A 13,292-nucleotide genomic window follows, 5' to 3' on the forward strand; every position below is an offset into this window, starting at 1 on the left:
TCATCCATTGTATCCTGACATCATCCATGGCACCGTGATGTCATCCATTGTATTGTGGCATCATCCATGGCACCATAATGTCAAATATTGTATTGTGACATCATCCATGGCACCATGATGTCATCCATTGTATCCTGACATCATCCATGGCACCATGATGTCATCCATTGTATCCTGACATCATCCATGGCACCATGATGTCATCCATTGTATCCTGACATCATCCATGGCGCCATGATGTCATCCATTGTATCCTGACATCATCCATGGCACCATGATGTCATCCATTGTATTGTGACATCATCCATGGGACCATGATGTCATCCATTGTATTGTGACATCATCCATGGCACCATGATGTCATCTATTGTATTGTGACATCATCCATAGTACCATGATGTCATCCATTGTATTGTGACATCATCCATGGAACCATGATGTCATATATTGTATTGTGGCATCATCCATGGGACCATGATGTCATCCATTGTATTGTGACATCATGCATGGAACCATGATGTCATCCATTGTATCCTGACATCATCCATGGCACCGTGATGTCATCCATTGTATTGTGACATCATCCATGGCACCATGATGTCAAATATTGTATTGTTGCATCATCCATTGAACCATGATGTCATCCATTGTATCCTGACATCATCCATGGCACCATGATGTCAAATATTGTATTGTGGCATCATCCATGGCACCGTGATGTCATCCATTGTATCCTGACATCATCAGTGTCACCAAAACATATTATATTATAATAACAAGTCATGGTCAGATACTGCACTACAAGTCACAATGGCAACCTCGTCTCTTAAGATGGCAAGGACTGAGTTCACTCTAGATATAACTCTAGATAAACATACGTTTCACTGTGTTTGTTGAATTTTGTGTGTGTGTGTGGTTTAATTTTTGATTGAGTTTCTAAAAACACCCTCAAAACTGACATCCCTCTAAACTGACATTTTTCACCGGTCCCAAGCGATGTTGTTTAGAGGAGTCCACTGTATATAATCTGTAGTTAAAATGTTCATTTTCAAAATGTTGGATAGTATGTGTACTTCTGATGTGTCATTGTTGAGTACTCAATGTACTGATGCATCTAGTTCCATTCAAATTTCAGGGCACTGAATCGTCAATGACACTCAGAAATCTGAAAACATTTTTCATCCTGGTTAATTTTGCTGCAATGTCTGCATCCATCAACACATGAAACTCTCTCCTACAGGTGGCAGTGCTGCTGTAAACCCTGGTCACTGCGGGAGTAAATGTGCTGACCCCTACTGGCTGACGGTGCCCCCTGGTGGCGAAAAGAAGATCTACTGGTCAATACAAAATTCCAAGTCTTATTCGACTCTGAGTGTTTTGCAGATGGACGATATCATCAACAAGAGGAAGGCTGAAACGAAAATATTTTATGCTAAAGTTAGTTATATTTTTATACTTATCCTGACTCATGTTTATTTGCTTGTCTTCTTTTTCTGGCGAACCTAGTGGAACACTTGTATCTCCCAATTGAAGTTCCCTTCAATAAAAAATCACTCATTAGTACTGACCACGAGTTACCTCCCTTCCACAAGAGCGGGAACGAGGGCGCCACCCAAACCCATGTGCCTCACTCTTCACCCAGTGAGCAAGACGTGAGAGCACCTGTGTCTCCCTGCACACTATATCCTTTATTTATATTTGGTTTGTTACCTCTTATATTCATCTATAGAGGTGTAACTAGTATCATTATTCAACATGCATTGATAATTATTCGTGTTTCTGCTGCTTGATTCACGGTTCGCCCGTGTTGCTCAGCAGTTTCGCTAATAAAATCTGCACTGTTTGTAAATTACGCATTCTGCTACAGATCCACATTTAAAATGCCCTACTTGCATTACTCCATGTTCTATTGTTCTCGTTGTAAATTATATATTAATTTACCAATTTCTGCCTTTTGATAAATATTTATGTTCCGTTTTGAGACGGAAGGCAGATAAATCTCGGAAACAATCTTCAGTCATGGCTAATAGATCGGAGTCAGATATATCCTGAGTTACCTTCGGGATAAGCGTGGGACGAGATCCGCTATATCTAGAAGCGACCTGCTTCCCAGGGACGTTCCTTCATCACAGTATAAAACTAGAAGAACTTCCGCGTGGTCTCAACGTATGCTCCGAGCCCCCAGGTCTACAGCCTCGTCAAAGGGAAATCCACGAAGACTACTAAAAAACTTTGCTTCTGATATTCAGAATTATGTTTATATGATGATGACATTTCGATTATCATTCCAGATGTATGTCATAAGAAGTGACCAGTACGACTACCGTCACTTCAGCGCAGATCAACATGCAATCAGAGATGCCTACGCTGACGCCGGAGATTATAACTGAGGGTCCCGTCACTATCACAGAGAGGACACCCTCAACGCCAGCGCAGACCATCCCAGACGACCTGGTCAGCCATACTAAGTCATACAGGGCCCCAGAGCCCGCCTTGACTTTGCGTAGGGCCCCTGAGCCTATAGACGAGCCTCCGTGAAGGGCAACCCTGCCCGGAGTGAGCTCTTTGCATAAGGTATCCCAGGCCGCCTCCGAGAAGGAGCTAGAGTCTGACCCTTTGCAAGAGGCTTCGCGGAGAAGGAGTGCTTCGCCTAGCACGCACCTTGTCATGTCACGAAGAGGCGTTAAGCAGCAAGCACTCATATGTGGGATCGGACACTGACTCCAGACATTCAGCTGAGAACCACGAAAGGCTAAGTGGTTCTACAACGCCTAGAAGGCGTTCGCGCCCAGCCCTCAACGCTTGGCGAAGCCATCACCGCTCGAAGCCCACAGTTTCGCGAAGGATGTCTTCTCCAAGGTCTACATACACTAGCCAATCGTCAGTCCGGTTCTCCTCAGTCCTCACATAGATCTTCTTACAGATCGAGGTCTCCGACATATACGACCATCGCCAGAGGAAGATGATGGTATCAATTAAGATCCGACTCTAGACACTTTCGCTAAGGAAGTCCCAGGCAGCCTCCACGAAGAAGGAGCTACAGCTTCCCTCACCAGTTGAGAGGGACATCGCGGAGAAGGAGCGCAGCCGAGCCCACACCCTGTAGAACACAGAGGTTGTTCGAAGCAAGCTCATATATTGATTGGACTCTGACTGCGATACTTTTCGCGAAGGTCGCTGAAGGCTAAGTGGCTCCAAGTCTACTTCAACCAGAAGATCTAGAAGCGTTACTTCCGAGATCTTCGCTAAGTCCCGGCTTAAGCCGAGGAAGTCTCCTCCAAGGTCTCCATATACTAGCCACTTTCGTATATATAGCCACTTTCGTCAGTCCGCTCAAGACATCACATGAGTTGTTTATCAACTGTAAGCCAAATGTCCGTCTACAAGCCTATCACGTAAGACAATTGCACAGGCTATTTACAACACACAACGTCAGCTGTATTATTCTATCAACGGATGAAGAGCCTAATTAGGATCTTCGCCGACTACCTACTACGACATCGATTATCTACATGCGTGACCAATTACGCAGATCTGCGGAGACAATTCAAAGCGAAATTGAACAGCAGTCTTGTTACAGCGAGTAAAACTCATAATAGTCAACGATTTCCTCAGAAGTAATATGTACAACAAGTTCAGCTTTAACAGTCTACAAGCTGACAACTTGCAAGGTTATTGAACCTTATATAAGGAAGTCGGAATTATCTTCAAGACTGAAGTTACTTTCACGACAGCCTGGAAAATAACTTATCCAGCATTAATATTACAGAGCGAGGTATTTTGCGCCGGAGGTTTCGCGCGTTTACCATCAACCCTCGAAACACGTGGTCACTCTGGTAACTTCGGGAAGTTACGGTGAAGACCGACGATTGTTCTAATATCAATATATCAGTGAACGAGCAAGCCTCCTTACAGTCCAGCTAATCTTAACCTTCATGATTGGGCTGCCTTCTTGAGGTTAGAGACCTCCCCTGTCAAGTAAGGACGAGGACACGGCAGTTAGACGATTTTTTACATAAGTTCAACGATGGCAGTCACCCCTGGTTATGCATCTACATCGTCAAGCACTTCGCAGCGAATTTACCTCGACGACGGGATACAAATGGATCCAAATCCATAGCGTCTCAACTACAGTTGAATTCATCATCAAGCTACTAACACAACTAGATGGTTAGTAAACCTACTAAGTTGGACCTAGAACCTTCGCAAGATCTGCTATTCTAGGTTTTGATTTGTAACGGCGCAGAATGGTATAATTGTACCGGAGGACCATGGATCAAGATCCAACAGTCATTTCATACAAGCCTTACTATCTCCGCTACCACTACGGATTGCAGTGACAGAGTCTGTTGGGGTTACGCACTTGCAGCTCAGCTCAAGACATGACAGACAGAGGCAGACTACAATTACATCCGCTACAAGTCATCAGCAATTGCATCTAGATCTAATCTCTACCGGCTCAATCATCGGTTCAGGTCAAACCTCATCTACTATGATGCACCAAGAGATCGAATGTTTGAATAGGCTGCCTCGCTAATAGAGCTGGAATCGATAACACCTCTCGTAGATGTGTCACTATAAGGTTGGGGAGCCCATCTTGCCAACAGGACGGCATCAGGGCTATGAGCAATCAAGAGAGCAATTACACATAAATCTGCTAGAGATGCAAGCAGTAATAAACGCCTTTAATACACTGGAGCAACTTACTACAGTATACCCAGTGGATGATTCACACAGTCAATTCGACAGTGGCGCTTTTATGTGAACAAACTAAGCTCAACCAGGTCCCCGAACATATGGACTCTGTTTTCAATTATTCGATTTAATCAACAATCTCAACATACATGTCAGAGCATATCACATTCCAGGAGCAAAGAATGTGATAGCCGACGCTCTCTCTCGGCCACACGTACCATTGCCGACAGAATGAATGCTCCATACAGAGATATTCACTCAAATTATCAAGGAAATAGGAACTACACTAATAGACCTATTTACCATCTTCGATTCAACAAACAACTGACAACATTTAAGATGCGCCAGTTCCAGACCCACTAGCATTCAGCAACAGATGCACCAAGCATATCGTGGGGAAGGTCTCAACGCGTCACGCTTTTCCCGCCACCAGCGTTAATCTCACAAGTTTACTCTAAATCAGTCTAAAGCAGAGCCTCCATCTGATTTTGGTCACGGCCTACTGACCGAGGAAGTGGTTTCCAACTCTTATTCAAGAAATCGGACAACCAATACTACACCTTACAGAGTGCTCGAATCTATTAATACACCCGCACACACCAAACAAGCGACGGAAAGCCAGATATATTCCAACTCCAACGCATGGATTGTATCAGAATGCTAGTCTGAATAACAAGTTATTCAGCCAGAGCGGCAAAGCAGTCTAACGCCCCGCTTAACTCAACTGGCAACTTATACCGATGACAAATGGACAGTTTTGTCAATTATGCTGCAAAGGAAGGATTTACAGCTAGATATGCTACTAATCCTCCAAGTGGCTGACTACTTATGTTATCTACGCCAGACTAAGATTTTATAAGGCCCAACTTGTCCACCTATCTTGCAGCAATAGCTCTATCATAACTGAGAACGGGCGCCAAGTTCTGACCAGTTACTTCTGCTTACTGAGAGCTTTCGATTGGAGGAGGATTAAACGGAAGTTTCACGCTCCAACTTGGGATCTGAATATAGTGCTCAACACCTCACAAGTGAGGTTTATGAACACGCTTTTGATGATATACTTTGGACCCCATGATAATGCATGAATCTATCCGATGGCCAGTAAGAGCACTGAAAATATATCTCCACCGAGCCAAACAGGAGGGAAAAATGCAAGAGATTATTTCCTCTATCAAGCTACACGCAGACGGAAGTCTCATGCATTCATCTCCTTTTGGATCAGAACTGTCATACTCATGCGTGCCTACAAGACTGCAGGATCAACCTCCATGAGCTTCTAATCCTCATGATATTAGAAGCTAACATATACAATGCTATTGAAATAATGGAGGGTTATTTTTCTGGAGATCCGATATGGTGTTTGCCAACCACTATCTGAGAGATATCACCACCGAGGACGCTCTCTCATGTATCCACCAGTTAGGTCCCATGGTCCTCGCGACAACAGTTGACAGTTCTCGGTGAAGATAAGTCAATCTTACAGATTTTTTACTTATCTTATAACAGTACTTCTAATAGCTACATGCTATATATATTTTGCTTAAGTTCTTTTATTATCTTAAGCTCAGTACTATGGTTATTATATCATACAATATATAAGCTAACAACTCTACGGAGTTTGTTATTATATATTTAGCTTAAGCTAATCATATCTTAAGCTCAGTACTATGGTTACATTATAAATGTATTAGCTAACAAACTCTACAGAGTTTGTTTTGCTAATATATATGTAGCTTAAGTTCATTATATATTAAACACAGTACTATACTCATATCATAAAAATATATTAGCTAACAAACTCTACAGAGTTTTTTGCTATTATATATGTAGCTTAAGTTTAAAGTCATATCTTAAGCATTATGGTTACATTATAACATGTATTAGCTAACAAACTCTCTGGAGTTTTGCTGTATATATATGTAGCTAAGTTTATTCATATCTTAAAGCTCAGTACCGTGTTTATATCATATAAGTATATTAGCTAACAAACTCTAAAGAGTTTTTACTATCATATACTTAGCTTAAGTTTCATCATATTTTAAGCATTATGGTTACATTATAAAATGTAATAGCTAACAAACTCTTTACTCTACGAGTTGTTTTGGCTATTTAGGTTGCTTGCTAATTATATCTTAAGCACAGTTCTATAATCATACTATATATATGCCTACAACTCTTAGGAGTTCTACTATTATATATATGTTCAGCTTAAGTTTCAATCATTAAGCTCAGTCATATGTTCATTTCATAACATGTATTAGTTAACAAACTCTCAGTAGTTGGTTACTATTATACAGCTTAAAAGTATCATTATACCTTAAGCTAACAATTCTGTTATAACTTACATATATGCATATTGTAAGCTTACTATTTTGTTCTATAAAAGTATTCATTATAAACTATCAACAGTTTATACTATCACATTAATAGCTTTAGCCTAATTAATGTTCTATATACTTTATTATATTCAGTAAATTGTAATAACCCTTATATGGCAACTGATAAGTTAACAGCAGGAATTCAGTTCAGTGCTTCATATAGAAGTTCCCTTAGGGTTATTACAATTATCTCAGTTCAAATCACTAATTAGTAAAATCCAAAGTATATATCATCCCACCTCCTATTCGTGTGAGTTCTACAAACAATAACATGAGTCAGGATAAGGAAAAAATATGAAATTTTTAGAGTAAAATTAATATTTTTTATATTCTATCCTGACTCATGGTCTTCCTCCCGGCCCTCCCCACTCTAACACTTTGGGATTTCGTGGAAATTCAGGTGTTGGGCCTCAGTATGAGGAGAGAGTGAGGCACATGGGTTTTGGATGCAGCCCTCGTTCAGCTTGTGGAAGGGAGGTAACTTTCATTAGTCAGTACTAATGAGTGATTTTTTATTGAAGGGAACTTCAATTGGGAGATACAAGTGTTCCACTAGGTTCGCCAGAAGAAGAAGACAAGCAAATAAACATGAGTCAGGATAAGTATAAAAATATTAATTTTACTCTAAAAATTTCATTTTTCTACGTTACAATATTGTAGATAGTGTTAAACAGTGCATCTGTCCTTAATATTATGACCTTTTTAGTGATAAGAGTGAGTTTGGTTTTACGCCGCTTTTAGCAATATTCCAGCAATGTCATGGCTGGGGACACCAGAAATGGGCTTCACATATTGTAACGATATGGGGAATTCGAACCCGGTCTTCAGCGTGAAGAGCTTAACGCTTTAACCACTAGGCTACCCCACCACACCCTAATGAAAAGAAAGTGTTCTAGACTATAGAGCTTTCTTTATCCACTGGTAGCCAAATCCGCATGATTTGTATTCAGTCCAGCTACTGTGGAGATGATTCTGTGACATTTCTTTGGTGAACTAAGCTCTTTGCTTTGCTTTGCTTTGCTTGTTTGTTTGTTTGATTGTTTGTTTGCTTAATGCCGCACTCAGCAATTTTCCAGCTAAATGGCGTCAGTCTGTAAATAATCTGGTCTGCACCAGACAATACTGTGATCAACAGCAATGATCTATGCAACTGGGACACGTGTCAACCAAGTCAGCAAGTCTGAGCACACGATTCCTTTAGTCACCTCTTATAACAAGCTTGGTTTTCTGAAGACCAAATCTAACACGGATTTTCACAGGTGCTGTATGTCGTGAACTAAGTGTGTCTCCAGGTTGTTATATAGCAGAGTTTGTGGTTGCTGAAAATTAATTCTAACCTGAATCTTCTCAGGTCAAGTTAGTCCCAAAGCAATCAAAGTGAATTAATCTTACCAAATATTTTAAACCTATTATCTTTGTAATTTTAAATTTATAATTCAACAACAATCGCCAGCAGCTGAAGGGATGGTGTAAATCCAACTAGGGTCCATGCAGGTAGCAAAGGTACTAAGTCACCATGGTCCCTAGTATGGTGATCAACCTTCAGGTGTTGGTGATCTCCAGCCCGTTTTTATATTGCGTTGTCCATAATAGAGGTTTATTTTTAAAGTTCCATGCTAGTTATATATCTCTATCTGTGATACACTTGTAGTTTTACTGTTCACCGAAAACAGTTTTATAGCTTCTAATTATTTTGATTTTTAATGATAATTCATTGTTCTCGTCACGATATGGCTGAAATATTGCCGATGTGACAATAGATATTCATACTCACTCACTAACTCACTCACTCCAGGACCAATTGGGTCACTTATCTCCTCAAACTTATGTTTGATGATGGAGTGGGTTGGGCTTGTGTGGTGCCATTGTGTTCCATGGTGTCACTGAGTGTGTGACATTGTCACCAGTTATTTGTATCAATGGTTATATAAGTAGTCTGTAAAGGTTTTAGTTTTCCTTATTTATTTAGTTCCGACCAAACTCATGAACATCATCTAGCATCAGGCAGGCTGTGATCCAATTCCGTTTTTCCAGCTGATGTCCCCAAAGTGGAGTGAAGAGGAAGAATCAGTAGCCCAGCAGGCTGTAGCAGGCCTCCTGTGGTCCAAGCAGTTCTACCTGTATGATGTGGAGAAGGCCATTAACAGTAGGTGTTACTGAACCGGGACTGGGGTGGTCCCAACAGTTCTACCTGTATGATGTGGAGAAGGCCATTAACAGTAGGTGTTACTGAACCTGGACTGGGGTGGTCCCAGCAGTTCTACCTGTATGATGTGGAGAAGGCCATTAACAGTAGGTGTTACTGAACCTGGACTGGGGTGGTCCCAGCAGTTCTACCTGTATGATGTGGAGAAGGCCATTAACAGTAGGTGTTACTGAACCTGGACTGGGGTGGTCCCAGCAGGTCTACCTGTATGATGTGGAGAAGGCCATTAACAGTAGGTGTTACTGAACCTGGACTGGGGTGGTCCCAGCAGGTCTACCTGTATGATGTGGAGAAGGCCATTAACAGTAGGTGTTACTGAACCTGGACTGGGGTGGTCCCAGCAGGTCTACCTGTATGATGTGGAGAAGGCCATTAACAGTAGGTGTTACTGAACCTGGACTGGGGTGGTCCCAGCAGGTCTACCTGTATGATGTGGAGAAGGCCATTAACAGTAGGTGTTACTGAACCTGGACTGGGGTGGTCCCAGCAGTTCTACCTGTATGATGTGGAGAAGGCCATTAACAGTAGGTGTTACTGAACCTGGACTGGGGTGGTCCCAGCAGTTCTACCTGTATGATGTGGAGAAGGCCATTAACAGTAGGTGTTACTGAACCTGGACTGGGGTGGTCCCAGCAGGTCTACCTGTATGATGTGGAGAAGGCCATTAACAGTAGGTGTTACTGAACCTGGACTGGGGTGGTCCCAGCAGTTCTACCTGTATGATGTGGAGAAGGCCATTAACAGTAGGTGTTACTGAACCTGGACTGGGGTGGTCCCAGCAGGTCTACCTGTATGATGTGGAGAAGGCCATTAACAGTAGGTGTTACTGAACCTGGACTGGGGTGGTCCCAGCAGTTCTACCTGTATGATGTGGAGAAGGCCATTAACAGTAGGTGTTACTGAACCTGGACTGGGGTGGTCCCAGCAGTTCTACCTGTATGATGTGGAGAAGGCCATTAACAGTAGGTGTTACTGAACCTGGACTGGGGGTGGTCCTAGCAGTTCTACCTGTATATGATGGAGAAGGCCATTAACAGTAGGTGTTACTGAACCTGGACTGGGGTGGTCGCAGGAGGTCTACCTGTATGATGTGGAGAAGGCCATTAACAGTAGGTGTTACTGAACCTGGACTGGGGTGGTCCCAGCAGTTCTACCTGTATGATGTGGAGAAGGCCATTAACAGTAGGTGTTACTGAACCTGGACTGGGGTGGTCCCAGCAGGTCTACCTGTATGATGTGGAGAAGGCCATTAACAGTAGGTGTTACTGAACCTGGACTGGGGTGGTCCTAGCAGTTCTACCTGTATGATGTGGAGAAGGCCATTAACAGTAGGTGTTACTGAACCTGGACTGGGGTGGTCCTAGCAGTTCTACCTGTATGATGGAGAAGGCCATTAACAGTAGGTGTTACTGAACCGGGACTGGGGTGGTCGCAGGAGGTCTACCTGTATGATGTGGAGAAGGCCATTAACAGTAGGTGTTACTGAACATGGACTGGGGTGGTCCTAGCAGTTCTACCTGTATGATGGAGAAGGCCATTAACAGTAGGTGTTACTGAACCAGGACTGGGGTGGTCCCAGCAGTTCTACCTGTATGATGTGGAGAAGGCCATTAACAGTAGGTGTTACTGAACCTGGACTGGGGTGGTCCTAGCAGTTCTACCTGTATGATGTGGAGAAGGCCATTAACAGTAGGTGTTACTGAACCTGGACTGGGGTGGTCCCAGCAGTTCTACCTGTATGATGGAGAAGGCCATTAACAGTAGGTGTTACTGAACCTGGACTGGGGTGGTCCCAGCAGTTCTACCTGTATGATGTGGAGAAGGCCATTAACAGTAGGTGTTACTGAACCTGGACTGGGGTGGTCGCGAGGAGGTCTACCTGTATGATGTGGAGAAGGCCATTAACAGTAGGTGTTACTGAACCCGGGACTGGGGTGGTCCGAGCAGGTCTACCTGTATGATGTGGAGAAGGCCATTAAGAGTAGGTGTTACTGAACCTGGACTGGGGTGGTCCCAGCAGGTCTACCTGTATGATGTGGAGAAGGCCATTAAGAGTAGGTGGTGTGCTACTGAACCTGGACTGGGGTGCAGTTCTAGTGCAGGAGGCCATTAACATCTGTATGATGTGGAGAAGGCCATTAACAGTATGTGTTACTGAACCTGGACTGGGGGTGGTCCCAGCAGTCTATCTGTATGATGTGGAGAAGGCCATTAACAGTAGGTGTTACTGAACCGGACTGGGGTGGTCCCAGCAGGTCTACCTGTATGATGTGGAGAAGGCCATTAACAGTAGGTGTTACTGAACCTGGACTGGGGTGGTCGCAGGAGGTCTATCTGTATGATGTGGAGAAGGCCATTAAGAGTAGGTGTTACTGAACCAGTAGGTGGACTGGGGTGGTCCCAGCAGTTCTATCTGTATGATGTGGAGAAGGCCATTAACAGTAGGTGTTACTGAACCGGGACTGGGGTGGTCCCAGCAGGTCTACCTGTATGATGTGGAGAAGGCCATTAAGAGTAGGTGTTACTGAACCTGGACTGGGGTGGTCGCAGGAGGTCTATCTGTATGATGTGGAGAAGGCCATTAAGAGTATGTGTTACTGAACCGGGACTGGGGTGGTCCCAGCAGTTCTACCTGTATGATGTGGAGAAGGCCATTAACAGTAGGTGTTACTGAACCTGAACCGGGGTGGTCCCAGAAGGTCTACCTGTATGATGTGGAGAAGGCCATTAACAGTAGGTGTTACTGAACCTGAACCGGGGTGGTCCCAACAGTTCTACCTGTATGATGTGGAGAAGGCCATTAACAGTAGGTGTTACTGAACCGGGACCGGGGTGGTCCCAGAAGGTCTACCTTTAGGTCATTTTATAGTGTTATGTCACAATGTGATAACAACGTTGCAAATTTATGTTAACAACTAGGCTACTACAAGGTTATAAACACGTTTCTTTATAACTTGTCATCGCGATAGTTTTCTGTCAAACTTTTCACTTTGAGATTCTCTCTCCACTATTCAGCTACAGCTTTAGAAAACACACATCCAAAACAACATGCAAATTGATGAATAAACACTGAAGTAACGTTGTAACAATGCAAGCATATCATTCTCACAATGTTCTGACAACGTTCTGACAACATGAAATTATTGTGGTAGTGTTGTTACTGACATAAGCATAAATGACAGGTCAGTGTTAATGTATTCAGGGTTGAGAGGTCAGGACGAGGCTGGTGCGACCTCTGATGACGTACCAGAGAGGCGAGTGTGGAATGAGGGCTGGCAGCATATCAACAACTCCGACATCATCGCTATGCCAGACAAGTGGGAGTTTCCTTGGGTAAAACTACTTGTAGTGGCTAATGTGGTCGTCAAAGTGATATTTGGTCAAAGTTCAAGCAGACAGCTGGTGAATGTTGATTACCAGTCATAATATAATCTATATTCTATGTCATCATATTCTGAGATGGGGGGACATTGGCGGTAGTCATCACTGACAAAAACAAATGGATTCGATTCCCCCTCATGGGTACAATGTGTGAAGCCCATTTCTGGTGTCCCCTGCCTTGATACTGCTGGAATATTGCTATAAGCTGTGTAAAAGTATACTGGCTCACTCAAAACAGAATTGAGATAAGTACCCCAGATGAATGAGGATGGTACAATGATAAACTCTCTTCATCGACTTCTTCCCCCGAAAAATCTCAAACATCTTTTTCATCAAAGTCATTTCCTTCTTCCCTCGTTTCCAATTCCAGTATGCCCCCTGGGACCTCGCCTTCCACGTGATCACATACATCCGTGTTGACCTGGACTTCTGTCAGCAGCAGCTGGAGCTGTTTCTTAAAGACAGATACATGAAGGGCGATGGGCAGGTAAATGTTATACAGATGTAAGGTGAAAAATATTGAAGCTACTTTGTAGGTACAACAACATCTCTGCAGAGTTTTATATACTCATGGAAACAAATAAGTGAACACATGAAGGTACAAGTGTTCCTTAATTATTTTCCAGATTTCT

The 13,292-nt window shown here is 43.1% G+C and overlaps 1 protein-coding gene across 1 annotated transcript in view; it reads left to right on the forward strand.

The window, feature by feature from the left end:
• LOC124272999 (uncharacterized protein YMR196W-like) overlaps positions 1-13,292 on the forward strand; it is a 54,279-nt gene that overhangs the window by 9,477 nt on the left and 31,510 nt on the right. Inside the window, exons 8-11 of the mRNA XM_046708236.1 lie at positions 1,241-1,437; positions 9,108-9,219; positions 12,482-12,612; positions 13,031-13,147. Of these exons, the coding sequence (XP_046564192.1) occupies positions 1,241-1,437; positions 9,108-9,219; positions 12,482-12,612; positions 13,031-13,147 (557 nt within the window). The remainder of the gene's footprint in view (positions 1-1,240; positions 1,438-9,107; positions 9,220-12,481; positions 12,613-13,030; positions 13,148-13,292) is intronic.

Source organism: Haliotis rubra, unplaced genomic scaffold (assembly GCF_003918875.1).
Source record: "Haliotis rubra isolate DU_JTF1 unplaced genomic scaffold, ASM391887v1 Scf175, whole genome shotgun sequence".
Taxonomy (NCBI): domain Eukaryota; kingdom Metazoa; phylum Mollusca; class Gastropoda; order Lepetellida; family Haliotidae; genus Haliotis; species Haliotis rubra.